The following is a 19420-nucleotide window of genomic DNA, read 5'->3' on the forward strand; positions in this document are numbered from 1 at the left end:
GGGCGACTGGCATCGGGGTGGTCTACCCTCAGGTTCACAGGATGGCCTAGCCACCCTCCGGCTGTCGGGGTGACAGCTTTTGGGACAACCTATGAGCCTCTCAGCTCACAGCGAGGTCTGCCAGACCCATGGACACAATCCCCTGGTTATGTCTGCCAGCCAGGGCTTTCCTGATTGTGCCAAGTTAATAGTACCCACTGACTGTGTCAGGATGTCTGACACTTCTGTTTTTTTCCTGTTTATTTTATTAAACAATACAGTTTACAAAACAATTCACATTAACAGCTGTATACAGAGAAGCAGCGATTTACAAGGGAGAGGAGTGGCCAGGCCCCAAACCCGACCATTCAACCAGTTTTCATGGAAAGGAGGACAAACCTTAACTCCCACTTTTAGTCATCACAGAACAGTGACAGTAACAAATACATATAAAACAGTCCAATTAGATTAAAAAACAATGCATAGAATACAGATCCAACCCAGCAAGTCACCCATCCTTCCCACCTTCCAGCCACTCTAAGGCAGCCCGCTCCTACGCCCCTTCTGGCTCTCGGTCTGCCCTGACACACCTTCCAGCCACCTCCAGGACAGCCTGTCCTGTTTCCCCAACGCCCCCATGACGACAGCTCTCAGGGTGACCGGAATTGGGGCATCCTACCCACCTTCATGTTCACAGGACGGTCTACTCACCCTCCGGCTTTCGGGGTGACAGCTGTCAGGACGACCTATGAGCCTCCCAGCTCACAGTGAGGTCTGCTAGACCGAGGGACACAAAAGACAGTGTGGGTGATATCCCCAACAAAGAACAAAACAGAGTCAATTATCAACAGAGTCCCTTCTAATACAGAGTTCATTACAATAAACAGTTCTCTTTAAAATATAGAGTTCATTCCCAGCAACAGAGTCCAATCCAGTATACAAAGCGCCTTGTCAGAAATGGAGTCCACTCCAAACTGCAGAGTCCATTATTAAAAACAGTGAACACAACCAAGCGCAGAGTCCACTCCTAAAGGTAGCAAATGCACACCCCACAGCAGACAGGTGTTCAGTCTCCATAGAGTCCTGGCCCACCCATAGAGAACCGGGCCCACTCACAGGAACACAGTACATTGTAAAGGTGTTGACAACTCACAGGGGTTTGGTTCGCTCCCGAAGGCAGTGTCTACTCCTGAACTCCAGGATGCAGCAGGTGCTCACCTCCCAGCACACACACAGGTGTTCAGTCTTTGTGGAGGCCCAGTCCCAGGGCCAGGCCTACCCACAGGAACAGCTCATCTGAAAATTGTATTTTCTCACAAGGGCTCAGTCCAAACACTAAAACACAATGAAGACACATACGAAAAAACAGAGAAAACTAGAGTGTAAGGGCTAAGCCCTGCCACAAAATCAACATTATCCTTTTCTCAAAGTAAGAGAGAAAAGAGTAACACACAAACTGTCACCAGCCAGTGAAACAACAGTTCCCTAATGGAATGGAGTTACACCTGAAACACATTGTCTGTGTGGATCAGGCAGTTTTAGAAATCAGTCCGCAATAAAAAGGAATACCAGTTAACAAACTGGCTAAGGTCTTATGCTCAAAATGTCGATTCTCCTGTTCCTCGGATGCTGCCTGACCTGCTGTGCTTTCCCAGCAACACACTCTCGACTCTGATCTCCAGCATCTGCAGTCCTCAATTTCTCCTGGCTATATAATCCAGCCAGTTCAGGAATCAGGTTTCCTCCAAAAGCAAACAGAAACCAATAGCAGCAGTAACACACTGACTGGCCCAGCCAGCACAGAGTCAGTTCCCTGACATAAATGGTGAGCCTTGACACTGATCCAACTTCATCAGAGCCAACTGTCAGAGGGTCAGGATGTTTGATTCTCCTGTTTATTTATTTTTATTATTTTTTTTAGTCTCCTCTTCCCTTGAGAGAGCAGAGTCCTTCTCTTCACTCCACACTGATCCAGCTCCCTCAGAGCCAGTTCTCAGAGTGAATAGAACCCATGGCAATCCTGTTTTTTTTTTACCCCCACACTACTGCCTAACTGCGGTAGTGCTTATTTTTCTCCTGCACCCATGTTGTGTGGGTGCAGGTGTGAGACACAGTGAAAGACACAAGGTGTACAAATCTTTATTCAATTCCCGCCGCCAAGAAGGAAAGAAACACCGAGTTGCCAGTGACAAGCAGTGCCTTTCACATTAAAGGGCAGTGCTGAGTGATCAAACAGTGAAGGGGAGGGCAGGGACTAAATCAATATAGAGTTGAAGTGGGAAATAATCACTCCACTCTTTGCGGTGCCCACCTCTCCCTGAACAACTCCAGGGTGTTGGTGGACACCGCGTGCTCCTTCTCCAAGGACACCCGGGCCCTAACGTAACCGCGGAAGAGGGGCAGGCAGTCAGCTCTCACGACCTCCTCCACGGCCCGCTGCCTGGACCTATATATGGTTAGTTTGGCCAAGCCCAGGAGCAGACCCACGAGGAGGGCTTCAGACCTGCCCTCCCCCCCTCCGTACCGGATGCCCAAAGATCAGGAACATGGGACTGAAGTGCAACCAAAAGCAGAGGAGGAGGTTTTTCAGAAAATCAAAAAGGGAGTGCAAACGCCCACACCCAATATACACATGGTCCACGGACTCCACAGCACCACAGAACAAGCAGTTGGGCTAGGAGTCCGTGAACCACTACAATCTGTGGTTGCAGGGGATCACTCCTGTTTTTTTTCCCCAGCTCTCAGAGTGAGCAGAACCCCTAACACTCCTGTTTATTTTTTTTGATTCCCCACACTACCGCCTAACTGCGGTAGTGCTTATTTTTTCCCCAGCACCCATGGTGTGTGTGTGCAGGTGTGAGACACAGTTAGAGATACAAAGTGCACGAATCTTTATTCAATTTCCACCACCAGGAAGATAGGAAAGCACCCGAGTGGCCTGTGACAAGCAGTGCCCTTCACATCAAAGGGCAATGCTGTGTGATCAAAACTGTGAAGGGGAGGGCAGGGACTAAATCAAAATAGAGTTGGAGGGGGAAATGATGCACTCCACTCCCTGCAGCGCCCACCTCTCCCTGAACAACTCCAGGGTGTTGGTGGACACCGCGTGCTCCTTCTCCAAGGACACCCGGGCCCTAACGTAACCGCGGAAGAGGGGCAGGCAGTCGGCCCTAACGACCCCCTCCACGGCCCGCTGCCTGGACCTGTTTATGGCCAGTTTGGCCAGGCCCAGGAGCAGACCCACGAGGAGGTCTTCAGACCTGCCCTCCCCCTCTCCGTACCGGGTGCCCAAAGATCAGGAACATGGGACTGAAGTGCAACCAAAAGCAGAGGAGGAGGTTTTTCAGAAAATCAAAAAGGGAATGCAAATGACCACACCCAATATACACATGGTCCACGGACTCCACAGCACCACAGAACAAGCAGTTGGGCTAGGAGTCCGTGAACCACCGCAATCTGCGGTTGCAGGGGATCACTCCTGTTTATATCTGTCAGCCAGGGGTCCCTGATTGGACCAAATTAGCAGCCTGAATCAGGGAACTCATATTCTAAGAGGTGCACCTCAATGACCTTGTTACAATCATTCACCCCTACTCCCCCCCCCCCCCCCTTCCTCCACACCATCCACCACCTCCACAACCGCCAGCTTTCCGAACTCCTAGATATCATCACAACATCATAGTTCCACATGGCAGTCTGTACCTGTAATTGCCCAGTCTTTATTAACTTCATTTCTGGATTCCACACACGTAGTGGCACCCTGATTCAGATTTCACTACGTTTTTCCTTATTCCAGCTTGACCTGTTAACTTACTATTCTCTATGACAGTTCTGTCTGTCTCTGGAAATAATTTTCAAATCTAAGATTCTTGGCAAATCTTCCCTCTTGGTTTCCACACCTGTGTTGATTTCATTTAAAGTCCTCTCACTAGAAAAATGCCTAGCTCTGTTCTGGTACAGTCCATTTACTCAGACAGTTGCCATCTCTCTCAGTCGAGCCTGACACAGGAATCTAAAGCCGTCTCTCCTGCACCATCATTCCATTCATTCATTCAGCTATCTTATCTGTCTTATGAGATACTGGAAGTAATCTGGACATTATGACATTGAGGTTCTGGTTGCTAATTTCCTACGCAGCTTCCCAAATTCTGATTGCAGGAACAAATCCTACTTCCTCCCTAAATTATTGATACCATCATAGACCAGTCCAACACCAGCACCTCTGCATCATAGACCATGACCTCTTAGTTGTTCACCCTCCCAAAGAATGTCCCGCAGTCACTCTGTGACATCCCAGATACCAGAGAGACACCACACCGTTCTGGAGCTACGGTCACGGTTACAGAAACTCCTGTATGTTCCCCTGACTAACGAATCCCTACCATTATTGCTCTTTCTTTCTTCTTGTTCCCCTCCTATACAGTCAGACCATGTTGCGCTGCCACAAACGTGGTCCTGACTGCACTCCCCTGAGGAATCAGCACCACCTTCAGCTTCCCAAACTGATTCATGTGCAGGTTCTCGAGGGCTAGCCTCAAGGGAGACCTGGGAGAAAGTGAGCACTGCAGATGCTGGAGATCAAGCATCGTAGAGTGTGGTGCTGGAAAAGCGCAGCCGGTCAGGCAGCATCTGAGGAGCAGGAGGATCGACGTTTCGAGCATAAGACGACCTGACTGTTTCTCTTGGACAGGCTAGCAGCCGCCCATTTCCTTTCTGCCTCAGGACCCTCAAGCTGTGGTATGCCCACCTCCCTGTGCCGTATCCATGTCACTCTCAGCCATGCCCATGCACCATGGTGACTGCAGCCACCATTCAGTCTCTGAAACCCAGAGCTCAGGTTTCTGCAGGTGGTACACATTGTCATCTTGGTCACCAACGGGACCCATGGCTTCCCACAGGCCAACTACTTCACTTAACAGTGCAGCCTTTTTTAATGTTACTTCCTTTACATTAAGTAATCCAAAGCAGAATAAAAGTTGATTTGCTTTATTACACTGGCCCTGACTTTCTCTCATTCTTGGTGTGCTCATGTAACTCCAATTGTAGCTACTTTAAAAATGATATGCTTTTCTAATTTACAGCAGTTTAAAGACAGTCCCTTATAGCATTTTCTTACCAGGCAATGAAATTACTAAGAAAGTTTAAAAGAGAATAGCACATTTGCACAATCCTTCAGCAAACCCCACACACTACTATTTATAGTGAACCTTACTTAAAGCACCTCTTTTTTTACCCCAGGACTGAATCCCTTCGTGCACCAATTCCCAGGGATAATCACCGTCTTTCTCTCTCTCTCTCTCTCTCTCTCTCTCCCCCTAGCAAAGAGTTCCTTCCAGTGAATGCATCTTTACTGACCATGCACTGAAAGAATTCCCTTTCTTACATGGTGCTGTGATGAAAGTCACTTCTCACATTAATTTCCTGTTTTCATAATCTACACTTTGTTCAGGCAAGGGATTTTGAGTGATTGATAGATAACAGCTGTTATCAGGTAGTGGCCTGTTTAGCCAGGCTATTTAACTTACTTAAAGGCTATGGATTTGAGGTCAGAATCTGATTTTTATCCTAGAATTGAATTAGAAAAACATTATTTAAAAGCATGTTACCACGACGGGGGACTTTGAGTTATAAGGACAGGGTGGATGGGCTGGGACATTCTTCACTGGAGTGTAAGAGGTTGAAGGTTTACCTTTATCGAGGTTTATAAAATCATGGATAGATGAGGTGAATAGCAAAGGTCTTTTCTCTAGGGTGGGGAAGTCCAAAACTAGGGGTCATAATCTTAAGGTGAGCAGAGAAAAGATTTAAAAGGGACCTGAATGGCAACTTCTCACACAATGGGTGGATCAACTGTCAGAGGGAATGGTAGATGCAAGTGGAGTTACAGCATTTGAAAGACATTTGGATAGGTACCTGACTAGGAAATGTCTAGAGAGATATGGGCCAAACACAGGCAAATGAGTCTAATTTAGTTTGGGAAACTTGGTCAGTATGGATGAATTGGACCAAAGAAGCTTTTCTCATGTTCGATGAGTTTAATTTACACTTTGAATGAAGCTGCCAGATTTACTCACTTAGCCTTGGTCTCCCTGAGAAAAACTCTTCCTGACACTGGCTGTGTGCCATTAATCAGGTCTTGCTGGGAAGATTTGCAGCAGCAAATGCTGAGGCAGAGCTGAAGTTGGGGTGGCATTATGTGGTAATGGTTGGTCGATTTTGCTGTTGAACACTCACAGGTGATTGGCATTGGTTGAAGCATGGAGGATAGCCATTAGGTGGGTGAGCTGGAGTACTGAGTTAGAAGGCAGAGATCTGTAAAGCTGCAACCTGCGAACAAACCTTGCAAGGGGAAATTCTGAAGGGTCATTCGACATTAACTCTGATTTCTCTCCATAGAAGCGGCCAAACGTGCTGAGCTTTACTGGCAATTTCTGTTTTTGTTTCTGATTTACAGCATCCAAGGTTCTTTCAGTTTTTATTAAAGTGAAATGCTATCAAGCTTCCTGCTTCAGTGTTTGGTTTGGATCCATTTGACATTACAGAGGTGGATATAGACAAGCTTAATAGAAGACAGAGGGGGGTGCTGGAGGGTTGTTTTTCAGACTAGAGACCTGTGACCAGTGGAGTGCCACAATGATTGGTGCTGGGTCCACTACTTTTCATCATTTATATAAATGATTTGGATGCGAGCATAAGAAGTATATTTAATAAGTTTGCAGATGACACCAAAATTTGGAAGTGCAATGGACAACAAAGAAAGTTACCTCAGATTATAACGGGATCTTGATCAGATGGGCCAATGGGCAGAGGAGAGGCAGATGGAGTTTAATTTAGATAAATGCGAGGTGCTACATTTTGGGAAAGCAAATCTTAGCAGGACTTATACACTAAATGGTAAGGTCCTAGGGAGTGTTGCTTAACAACGAGACCTTGGAGTGCAGGTTCATATTCCTTGAATGTAGAGTCGCAGGTAGATAGGATAGTGAAGAAGGTGTTTGGTATGCTTTCCTATATTGGTCAGAGTATTGGGTAAAGGATTTGGGAGGTCATGTTGTGGCTGCAAAGGATGTTGGTTAGGCCATTTTTGGAATATTGTGTCCAATTCTGGTCTCCTTCCTATCGGAAGGATATTGTGAAGCTTGAAAGGATGTTGCCAGGATTGGGGGATCCGAGCTATAGGGAGAGACTGAATAGGCTGGGGCTGTTTTCCCTGGAGCATCAAAGGCTGATGGGTGACCTCATTGTGGTTAATAAAACAATGAGGGGCATGGATAGGATAAGTAGACAAAGTCTTTACCCTGGGGTGGGGGAGTCCAGAACTAGAGGGTATAGGTTTAGGGTGAGAGGGAAAAGAGATAAAAGAGACCGAAAAGGCAACTTTTTCACACAGACAATTGTATGGAATAAGCTGCAGAGGAAATGGTGGAGGCTGGTACAGTTGCAACATTTAAAAGGCATCTGGATGGGTACATGAATAAGAAGTGTTTAGAGGGATATGGGCTGGGTGCTGGCAGGTGGGACTAGATTGGGTTGGGATATCTGGTCGGCATGGACTTGGACCAAAGGGTCTGTTTCCGTGATGTACATCTCTATGACTCTATGACTTTAGTGGAGGCACAAAATGTATGGTTCCAAAATGCGATCAATTTGAACATCCATTTCCATGAAGTGGCCCACAATGCTGTCTGATGTGTTGTGCTGATATATGCTTTTGACTTATCATCGTGACCCTGTGATCTTGCTGAGCTTTGAAATTTGTTTTGTTTTCAGGGCAGATAAGGAAGCCTTGGAGACCAGCTTGTTTGAGTCCCAGCAGTTAGTTCAACAGTTGGAAGCTCGTAAAGAGCAGTTGGAAGGAGAGAACCAGACCATCCTCCTTGCTAAGGAGTCACTTCTAGGTTGTATATATTTTAATGGATGATTCCCCATTTTTGTATATATGCCTGTGCATATTTTGTGTGTGAATTTAAAAGGTGCATGTAGATTATCACATGCCTAATAGAATAGCTTCATTCTTTGTACATTCTTAAACCAGCTGGTATTCAGTACATGTTTAGTTCCTTCCTCGTAATGTACTGTACCAACAAAGCCAATTTACTCATTGCACTCAGCAATTTTATGCCTTACATTTTAATATCCATCTAATGTACCCAGCCAAATTGCACCCTCAAAATAGTATCACCGATTCACTGCCCCAAGCAACATTTTGGTCTCAGTTGATCAACCTTCTATACAGCAGGATAAGGGTGAATGTTTTACTTTTAAACATGGGAATGGAAAGCAATTGGAAAAGGAGTTGAAAAGCAGTTAGGAAGGCGAAGAGGAACTGCAAAATTAATTTTTCATGATAAATCATTTTACAAACATAATTAATTAGATTAAAATAAGGATTTACAAAGGATGACTTTGTGGTGAGCAAGATGAGCTTGCAGGTAATAATGTTGACAGAAATAGTAGATAATTAATTTGCCTCAATATTAGCCACAGGTGGGTGTGACAGAAGCAAAACGTAATCTTGCATAGCAGGGAATCGTTTAAATCTGAAGTGGGGTGATAATAAATAAATCAAACTTGAGTGTTGAATCCTAGTTGAAATGGGTTGCATCTGTGCATCTTCAAATATTCATTGAAGAAGGCAGCACTGTGGCTCAGTGGTTAGCCCTGCTACCTCACAGCGCCAGGGACCTGGGTTCGATTCCTGCCTTGGGTGACTCTCTGTGTGGAGCTTGTACAATCTCCCCGTGTCTGTGTAGGTTTCCTCTGGGTGCTCCAGTTTCCTCCCACAAACCAAAGATGTGTAGGTTAGGTGAATTGATCATGCTAAATTGCCTATAGTGTTCAGGGTGATGTAGATCATGTGCATTTGTCAGGAGTAAATGTACAGCAATAGGGCAGGGTAACGGGTCTGGGTGTGTAACATTTCGGAGAGTCAATGTGGACATGTTGGGCCAAATGGTCTGTTTCCACACTGTAGGGATTCTATGGTAACAGGACTGCTGATATGTAAATCTCATTTCAAAGGGATTAGTGCCAGTAGACTTTCAAAAAGCTAATATAATTATTATACTTTAAAAGGGAGCGAACTGCAGATCATCAGTGTAATGTTGATGGTAGAAAAGATTATGAAAACTTCACCTAAAGCTGTGTAGAAAAACCTCAAGCAATTGGAAAAATATCAAAGAATAATCACCACAATTTCCAAATAGGATACTTATTCTGGACCAACCCCAGTGATTTCCTGGGAGGGGTAACAGAAGGAGTAGCAGGGATAATGCAGCTGATGTAATATAGAATCAGAAAGTTATGTTTCATATTGAGGAGCCATCCCATGAGCTCAGCTCTCATCATTTTATTTATTTTCTAATTTACCTGCTTAGAGATCTTATAACACAGCTGTAGAGCAGGTAGGGTTTGAATCTAGGCCTCAAGGTAGAGACACTACCACTTCACCACAAGAGCTTGCTCACTCTGTTTCAATGTTTTTGACAACGAGGTTGCTATGAGGCAGCACTTCTGTCTGTCTCCCATTGCAGCTGCCAGCTGTGCACATCAGCTGGAGAGATGGTCACTGCAGTAGGTCATGGAGGTAGCATTCAGCAATGGACCCTAACCATGCAAGTCACTCTGAGATCTCTCCAGAGCGTAGCTGATGGACGATGGCTCAGTGGCTGGCACCGCTGCCTAACAGTGCCAGGGGCCCAGCTTTGATTCCAGACTTGGGTGACTGTTTGTGTGGAGTTTGCACATTCTCCCCCGTGTCTGCGTGTGTTTTGTCTGGGTGCTCCGGTTCCCTCCCACTGTCCAAAGATGTGCAGGTTAGGTGGATTGGCCTTGCTAAATTGCCCATAGTGCTCAGGAATGTGTAGGTTAGGTGCATTAGTCAGGGGTAAATATAGGGGAATGGGGTCTGGGTGGGTCACTCTTCGGAGGGTGGATGTGTCGGGACGAGGGGCATGTTTCCATACTGTAGGCATTCTATGATTTTATGAGCCCCAGCAGATCATACTAAACAAGGCGGTGACCAGGGTAGATGTGGGAAGGCAAAACTGTGGAAGGGCAGTTTCCAGTTGATACAGGATGCCCAGGGTTTGTGAGCGGGGAGGGGATCACCGGGGTAGGGGCAGATGAAGCAGACCTCTCATTCCATCCTTCATCAGCTGCATGCTTAATCCTACTGGGTAACACATTGAGTGCAGAGCCTTCCCATTGTCCATTTTATCAGTGTGACAATGAGATGCCTCCCTTAACTGAGCATCAGTTGCCCACTTACAGCCCTCAGTTGGGCCATAGGCAGGTAACCGATGTCTCCCACACCATCAGTGTCGGGGCAGGTGTACTGACGGTAGATAGGCTATTGCTGAAATTTCCAGGTCCACGGGGGTGGCACAGTGGCTTAGTGATTAGCACTGCTGCCTCACAGCACCAGGAACCTGGGTTCGATTCTAGTCTTGGCCGACTGTGTGGAGTTTGCACACTCTTCCCGTGTCTGCGTGGGTTTCCTTCCACAATCCAAAGATGTGCAGGTTAAGTGAATTGACCATGCTAAATTGTCAATAGCGTTCAAGAATGTGTGGGCTAGGTGCATTAGTCACGGGTAAATGTAGAGCAATAGGGTCTGGGTAGGTTACTCATTGGAGGGTCGGTGTGGACCTTGGTGGGCCAAAGGACCGATTTACACACTTTAAGGGTTCTATTAACTCCTTTCCAACCTGCATTTAGCTTATAATATGGATGGTTCCAGTGCTTAAGGAGGTCCTTCGATCCATCATGTCTGTTCTGGTTCTCTGCAAGAGCAGACCGTCCAGTGCAACTCCCTGCCTTTTCCTCATAGCTTTGTAAATATTTCCTTTTCAAGTAATCATAGAATTCTCTTTCAAAAATAAGTACCAGATAGTCTGAATGCTAACATCAGCCTGTCTGAATTCACAAGATAAATAGCAAAATGGTTAACAAGCTGGTTACAAAACAGGAAACAGATGGTGCTAAGGGGAGCTGCTCAACTTGGCAAAATATAGGAAATGATTTTCTATAGGGATTAGTACAGGGACCACTGTTGTTCCCAATATAAGTGAATTGATCTAGAGCCATGAAGTAGAAGTGGGATCTCTCAGTTTGTGAACAACTCCAACAAGAAGAAAGAATGTGACCAACCACAAGAAGACAATAGTGAACTTACAGAATGGCTGTGTCACTTGCAAATTCATTTGAATATATCTGTAACATTTGGCTGAATTGTTTTGGGTGCATGTGAGATTAATAGAGGGACTCTCACTGCAAGGCCTGGTGAAATGTCTTGCCAGATCTCACCATATCCACGTCATTAACCAAATCTACCCCTATGGCAATATTTGTGTTCACCACTTGCAGGATATCCGATGAAAGACCCTATCACCTGAGCCATACTTAAAAGGCTTGCTGTTCACCCAGACTATAGCTGGCACTCTGAGGCTGCCCTGCTCATTCACATACAGATTCTGAACTTGTCAGAGAAGATGTGGATGGTGCCGTGATTTTCCGTCTGTGCTTAGACCCTGCTGCAGTCTGTGGAAGCAAGATGAACAAGGCGTATACAGGGCAGTGGATAACGCTGACACCATCGCTGCTCACCCTACAATGTCCCTGTTCTTTCCTCGACCTCTATGTGTAATTGGACTGTGGTGGACAGTGATGCCTGGGGCAGGGACGTACATAACCAGCAAGGCCCAATGCATTAGAATGGTCAGGGATTAGAAACCCCATACCACCATACCTTGTAGAGTGCATGGGTCTGTGTGTAATGTTGTTTCCCATTAGAGGACCTCATCTTGGGGAGTCCTGCAGACACAGCCCTCACAGTTCAAGACACTTGTCCTTTCCACTTCCAGCCCCATCTATTTTCTTTCCCAACACACACTTTTGACTTAAGCACAATGGAGGCTGACATTAAGTGCTGTTCAGCCAGTGGCTTACAAAACTGGGAAGATATAACTATCAGGAAAAACTGAAGATGTTTGAGTTCTTTTCTTTGAAAAACTGAAGGCAGAGAGTGGGCTAATAGATGGTTTGGATAATGAAAGGGTTTGATACCCTGTGCATCAATACATTCTTTCCACAATGGGAGTCTGAAAGCAAAATATATAAAAATATAAATTCATAGATCCAGTTAGGGTTTTCAAGGAAATTTCTTCAGTCAAAGTGTGATAAGAATGTGGAATGTGTTACCACACGGCCCGTCTCCTGACACATTCCTGATGAAGGGCTTATGGTCGAAACATCGACTGTCCTATTCCTCAGATGTTGCCTGACCGGCTGTGCTTTTCCAGCACCACATTTTTCAACTCAAGAAAATAAAGGAGTTGCATTTACATCGTGGCTTTTCTGAATTCAACAATTCGCATTTATATAGCTACTTGTATGGAAAAGCACCCAAAGGCACCGCACAGGAGCATTATCAAACAAAATTGACACCCAGTGTGAAAGCAGATATTACATTGGAAGCACCATCCAGGTAAATTGTTCATTCTTTTCTTGCTTGCACTGGCTACCCTAAAGCACCCAGATACACTGCACCTTCAGTTGGATAACCAACCCTACCATATCCAGATACACAGAAACATAGAAGATCGGAGCAAGCATAGGCCATTCGATCCCTCAAGCCCACTTTGCCATTCCTTATGATCATGGCTGATCATCGAGCCCAATACATTAATTTCACATCCACCATGCCCCTCCAAATTCCTTGATCCCTTAGCCACAGGAGCTCTAACAACATCCTTCTTGAAAACATTCAATATGTTGGCCTGAACCATTTTCTGTGATAGGAAATTCCACAGGCTCACCACTCTCTGGATATGGAATTTTTTTCTTCATCTGAGCCCTAAAAGATTTACTCTTTATCCTTAAACTATGACCCCAGTTCTGGACTCAATGACCATGGGGAATGTGCTTCCTGCATCTAACCTTTCTACTCCTTTTAGAATTTTATACGCTTCTATGAGATGCACTGTACCCTCAGTTGAACACCGCCTACCCTACCATACTCAGACACATTGCATCCTCCATCTGGCCAAACCAATCCTACTGTACCCAGACTGTGCTGAGATATATCTGAACAGTGCTGTTTCAGAAAACAAAAATGACTGTCATTGCTTTATTTATTTCAGTGGAGGTTGACAGTGCCCACAAGGAGTTGGAGCAACAGCTGAGCAACTTTGAACGGGATAAAGAGCTATTGCAACAGAAACTGAATCAAGTTGAGCAGGAGGCCAAGCGCTCACTGAACAATGAGAAGCTGGTCCATGATGAGGACATTGAATGTCTCCGGAAAGAAAAGGCATGACTTGAAGAAGTAGCAATAGCGAAGTTGAACTTTCCACTCATGATACACACAGTCTACTCTATCTGCCCTATGTAACAGACTAGCAACCTATTTAATTTCCTTCCACATAAATTAACCCAAAAGTAACATTCGTTTTGCTGTGTGAAAATTTTGTTCGTGAGTAAGTCCAAGGACATGCGTGCAATTGGCAATCAATACTTAGTCGCGTGCAGGGGAAGGATGGCCTCGCAGTTTTATCACTGGAATGTTAATCCAGAGACCCGGGTTAATGTCCTGGGCACAATGACCACCAATCGATTGTCGGAAAAACCCACCTGGCTCACTGATGTCTTTCAGGAAAGGAAACTGCCACCCTTACCTGGTCTGGGTGACACCCGACTCCAAACCCACAGCAATGTAGTTGCTCTCTGGGAAGGGCATTAAATGCTGACCTCGCACTCCTCCTGTGGATGGATTTAAACAAAGCAATAAGCCTTTACGCCACTTAGCCTGAAACAGGGTTTGAAATTGTCACATGTAGCATTCCAAACAAAGATGAAGTCTGTAAAAGGATTGACTAAGTGTGTCTATGTAAATTTGTTGAATCAAAAGTCTGATGTTGAACTTTCTAAGGGTGGGGGTTATAGATATTGTCAACTGGCTCCTGACTGACATACACCATTCCGTGCTCCCTCCAGGAGATCCTACGCCTTGAGCTGACCTCCGAGAGGGATGAAGCCATTCAACGCTTTCAACTTGAACGTGAAGACCTGGCCACCCGCTTTGCAGAAGAGAAAGAGGAGCTAACTGAAGAAATCCTCAGTTTACAAAAGGAGAGGGACGAGAGTCTGATCCAGGCAGAGAGCCAGAAACAGCAGGTAAAGAACATGTTGGTGTCTTTAAACATCCTCATGCAAACTACAAGATATTCCACGGGGATTGTAGTACAGAGCTGTGTAATGTGCAATACTTGGAGACAGTCCATGGAACTGAAGTGTGGGACTATATTCCCCAAGCATCATGTTCTAAAAATTGAAGTGATGTTACACAGATTACAGAGGATAACACATGTGGTTAAAGGAGGAAAGGTCACATTTTTCCACACGGCGAAGGGGAGGATTTATAGCAAGGAGGCACTCCGGTTGCAGATTGGTTTTGGCAGATCCCTGACAGCTTCCTTCTGCCACCTCTCTAGCCTGCTGCATAGAATGTAAATTGGTTGGACTGGGGTCTTCCAGATTGGAATCACAAGCATTCCAGCAGTCTTGCCGTGTGATAGTTAAAGCTTCCCACTGACACTCAGCTCCTAAACTGCACCTGCTATTTGCTTGTGGTTGGTAAAACAGCTCCATATGTGTGCTGATGTTATTGTTTAATTGAATCCCTCTGCCGCACTTTAATTGACCCCCGATGAGATAATTATGAGCCAAGACTGCAGTTTCCTTTGTAAATGTAACACTTTATTCTAGTTTAATTTAATGACCAGTCAGAGGCTGATTCTTTCAATCTCTTGTGTGAAGAGCGGAGGTGATGGCCGAGTGGTATTATTGATAGACTATTATCCCAGGACACGCAGCCAACATTTTGGGGACCCATGTTCAAATCCTGCCTCAGCAGCAGATGGAACTTGAATTCAATAAAAATGAAGTATCTAGAATTAAGAATCTACTGATGATCATGGAATGATTGTTGGAGGGGAAAGCTAATCTGGTTTACTAAAGTCGTTCCGGGAAGGAAATCTGCCGTCCTCACCTGGTCTGGCAATGTGGTGTACTGTGAAGTGGCCTAACAAGCCAGTCAGTTGGAGGGACAGCCAATAAATGCTGGCCAACCAATGACACCCATGTCTTACAAATGAATAAATTGTGAATTTTTTTTGCGCTGTTGGCAACATCTCTTAAAGGATTATTGTGCAGAAAAATAAACCCATAATATGAATCAGAGAACCCCAGCCCTGTTTGCATGACTCCCGTGCACAATCAATGCCTGCATGAACCCAACTGGCTTTGCCACCTTTGATGAGCTCCATTGCTTATCTGTCCAGTTATTAGATTAGATTTTTTTTTAGATTAGATTACTTACAGTGTGGAAACAGGCCCTTCGGCCCAACAAGTCCACACCGACCCGCCGAAGCGCAACCCACCCATACCCCTACATTTACCCCTTACCTAACACTACGGGCAATTTAGCATGGCCAATTCACCTGACCTGCACATCTTTGGACTATGGGAGGAAACCGGAGCACCCGGAGGAAACCTATGCAGACACGGGGAGAACGTGCAAACTCCACACAGACAGTTGCCTGAGTCGGGAATTGAACCCGGGTCTCAGGCGCTGTGAGACAGCAGTGCTAACCACTGTGCCACCGTGCCGCCCACTTATTCCAGGGAAAACAACATCTGCTGCACAGATGTAAGGTGTAATGTCACATTCCACATGGAAGGTTATTTTCCCTGGAATAACTGGACTGATTCTGCCCAGAGATAGGGGCAGAGTTTATTGCCAAATTTTCGATAAATCACATAGGGCAGTTCACTGAACAAGCGATGGACAGGTAGACACTGAAGGTAAGGATGGGAAGGGGGGAGATGGAGATTTCATTTTTTTTTAAGGAGTGCTGCGGTTAGCTGTCTTGCTGGGAAAACAGCTCAAGTATACAGGGGAAACTCATTGAAGAGATGAAGGTAGTTAAAATGGTTCTAAATTGTTCAAACAAACTTGGGAAGAAGTTCCAGGAATTTGTAGGTGGCTATGGGTTGGAGTCAGGGTTCAGACAAAGACCTGGGAGCTGAGAAAGTCAGAAAGTCACTGACTCTGTTTTGGGAGAAACCACCAGGGGCTTGGAAGTAGCTTGGTCACATCAATACTTCAGTCCAACTGAGACAATAGAAGAGGGTTGAGATCTCACAAGCAAAACCTGTTTCATGGAAACTGAGCAAGATTAAAACTCATGGCGAGAAAGCCATGGGCAGCACTAGCACAGTAAAGCTACCTGTCTGAGAGCAGAGGCCGTACTTATGAATACTGAGTCCAATTTCAGAGTCCAACTGATCTTCGACCCAGTGCAGAAGGTGATCAATCAGAACAGAAGCACTTTTTGAAGCAGTTAGTGGCATAACAGCTTTTGAGAGGGTACCTTGCGGCCAGATTGACATTACTGAAGAATTGTAATCCCTTGTGAAGCCTAATGAGATCTGGTGCCCCGTCATGTTAGTAATATCTGGGAAAGATGCTGAGAAATCTGTGGGATCTGTCTTGATCACATTTGATTTATGCTGAGGGTGTTCAAGCATATATAACCACCTTTAATCCATTTTCTGGGCTTTAGTATTACATTACTGTTCTAACTTGTAAAGTATTGTTCATTCAAAATAATGGAATCATGTGGTTTTAGTCTAAAGTTCCCTGGAGACACCAAATTTTTATCTACATTAGAAATTACAGGTTACAGCTCCTTAAACAGATTGTTAAGTTTTAATATGATGGTCTGTTGTGGAATCATTACAATACTTCCAGTGTTGCACGCAGTCTCTGTCGACATCCCCTCACACACTTTTGGTAGACATTGACTCTGCAACGACTTGTTCCTTTCCAGGATGAATAGAAGTACAGGTGGATTGACATAATGACTTACTGCTCTGGGAAACTGGGAAGTATGGTCGTTCATCAGACTTGAGGGTCATCCCAGTTTGGTTACAGCTACCCACTGGAACACCATTTGCACCTTTAGTCCGAAGGAATGTTAGTCAAAAGCAAGTCTAATGTGACTAATGATAGAATTACCATCTGATAACATTGCTGCATTGATGAAGCTGCAAATTGTTTGATAGGAATGGCTGTCCACCATCCATCAGGGCTGGAGCTGTTGTGATGTGGAAATGTCATCCATCCAACTGGTTACAAAAGTACGGCTATCAGTTATACCAGATGCTCTTTTTCTTTCTGTGCGGTCATCTATTCTTTTTCTTGGTCAGTCTGCCTAATGAATCAAGCTCCCTTATAACCAGCTGAGCAGATGTATTTCTTTTCTAAGGCCTTGTGTCTCAAGGAATCCGAGAAAAATATCCTGTCGGAGAAACTCAGTCAGGCCCAACGTGAACTTGGCAACGTGAACATGGAAATCGATCGGGTGAAACGGGAGTTACACAGTCGGCAAGAGCAGGACAAGGTGACAATCAGCCTCGGGTTGCTTTCCTAATGCATCGTTTTCTTCTTTTCAAAGTGAATTAACATTGAAGCCAAGACTACACTGTAGAGTGACTTGAAAATGATTAATCTCCTGCATCTTCTCCTTTTCACCCAGAGCACCATTAACAACCTTAATGCTGAGCTGAAGACCTTCCGAGGTCAGTTTGAGGAAGCTGTGGCCTCCCATGAGAGAGAGGTCAAAAGTCTGAATGAGCAGCTTAAAGACTTATCACGGCAGAGAGAAGGAACTCTCAGGGAGGTAGGCTCAATCATTTATCTGCCTTTCCTTTCTCAAAGTCAAATTTGAGTGTGATTGAATGGATTCCTAATGTTTCTGGATGTCTCTCTGCTGCTGCACTATAACAACACGCACAGTTTGTCTGAAGCAATAGCCTTTCATAGCAATCTCATTCAGAGTCGCACAGATCAAGAGGAAAGAAGAAGCCATAAATTTTCCATCATTAGCAAAGTAGTGTATCAAAGTAGTGTATGGCTCAAGTTTCCACTCCTGAGCACAAATCAGAAAATTTCCTGGCTTGTCATAGTGATCTCAGGAGAAACTCCCTCAAGTGGCTTGATGTTCATTCCAGAGAGTGAAGGTGAAGGATGGAATGGAGCCCAGTGCTCCAAGACGCAGATTGGAGGTAACCGCAGTGGCTGTTTAATACCATGCTGGGTTGTATTAAAAGGCCCAGTTTGGTTCATAGGGATGTGTGTCAATTGTGTATTAAATATTACTCCCTGTAGCTCTCATCTCTCTCATTTTATTACCCTCCACAACATTCCTTATTCTCCTTCCATGTCTCCATGCCATAATAATGCCAGACCATGGCTTCAAGCCAGGCAAATGTCTCCTTGTAGCACCCAAGTCCACTTCATGCTAACTCATGCCAACCCAGGTCATCCATGCACCATCCTTTGCCCTTGCACTTTTCATGCCGATTCACCCAATATTCACCATGGGCGGACCTCAGGAACCATGTTAATGAAATAAAATAGTGGCCTGAATATCAACTACAGATTTTGTAATTGTAAAATAATGCCACCACTCTTAAAAGTCAAATTGAAGCATTTAAACCCTTCAAGTACTTAATCCCATATCAAAACAGAATTTGCTCATAACCCCATATTAAAGGTAGCTAGTTCTTCAATAACTTTTTTGAACTATCGATTAAGCTCTGTACATAGGATCTTGCTGAGATGGTGACAAATTATGGAAAGAACCAAGCATCAATAATGACATTTAGATAGCTCTTAGTGTCGGATCAACAAAGAATCATTATAGAGTCGAAAAGTGTGGTGCTGGAAAAGCACAGCCGGTCAGGCAGTATCCAAGGAGCAGGACAGTCGATGTTTCTGGCATAACACCTTCGTCAGGAACGTACGTGGGCGGGGCAGGGGGCGCAGGGGTGGAAGGGGACTGAGCGATTAATAGGAGAGTGGGGGTCTGAAATAGATGTCTGTGTTGAGTCGGTTACCAGAGATTGAGACGGAGAAATCCAGGAAGGGGAGGGTGGTTTCTGAGATGTTCCAGGTGAACTTGAGGTCAAGGTGGAAGGTGTTAGTGATGTCCACTTCCCACATCTCTGCCCTTGAACCTCACCCCTCCAAATGCAACAAGGATAGAACATCCCCTGGTCTTACTTTCTACCTACTAATCTCCAGATACAGTGCATTATCCTCCGCCATTTCCGCCACCTACAATCAAACTCCACCACTAGAGATATATTTCCCACCCCATCACTGCCTGCATTCCACAGAGAACATTCTCTCTGCAACTCCCTTGTTAGTTCCATGCCCCCTACCAACCCACCCTCCACTCCAGACCCTTCCCTTGCTGCCACATGAGTGTAAAATCTGTGCCCACACCTTCCTCCTCACCTCCATCTATTGTCCTAAAGGATCTTTCAAACATTCGGGAGAGATTTTCCTGCACACCCAAACAACTCATCTACT

At 45.2% G+C, this 19420-nt stretch overlaps 1 protein-coding gene across 1 annotated transcript in view; it reads left to right on the forward strand.

Annotated features, from left to right (window-relative positions):
• crocc2 (ciliary rootlet coiled-coil, rootletin family member 2) overlaps positions 1 to 19420 on the forward strand; it is a 292849-nt gene that overhangs the window by 151484 nt on the left and 121945 nt on the right. Inside the window, exons 19-23 of the mRNA XM_060833953.1 lie at positions 7750 to 7877; positions 13122 to 13291; positions 13975 to 14154; positions 17310 to 17444; positions 17580 to 17723. Of these exons, the coding sequence (XP_060689936.1) occupies positions 7750 to 7877; positions 13122 to 13291; positions 13975 to 14154; positions 17310 to 17444; positions 17580 to 17723 (757 nt within the window). The remainder of the gene's footprint in view (positions 1 to 7749; positions 7878 to 13121; positions 13292 to 13974; positions 14155 to 17309; positions 17445 to 17579; positions 17724 to 19420) is intronic.

The sequence above is a fragment of the Hemiscyllium ocellatum genome, chromosome 13 (genome assembly GCF_020745735.1).
Source record: "Hemiscyllium ocellatum isolate sHemOce1 chromosome 13, sHemOce1.pat.X.cur, whole genome shotgun sequence".
NCBI classification, from domain to species: Eukaryota; Metazoa; Chordata; class Chondrichthyes; order Orectolobiformes; family Hemiscylliidae; genus Hemiscyllium; species Hemiscyllium ocellatum.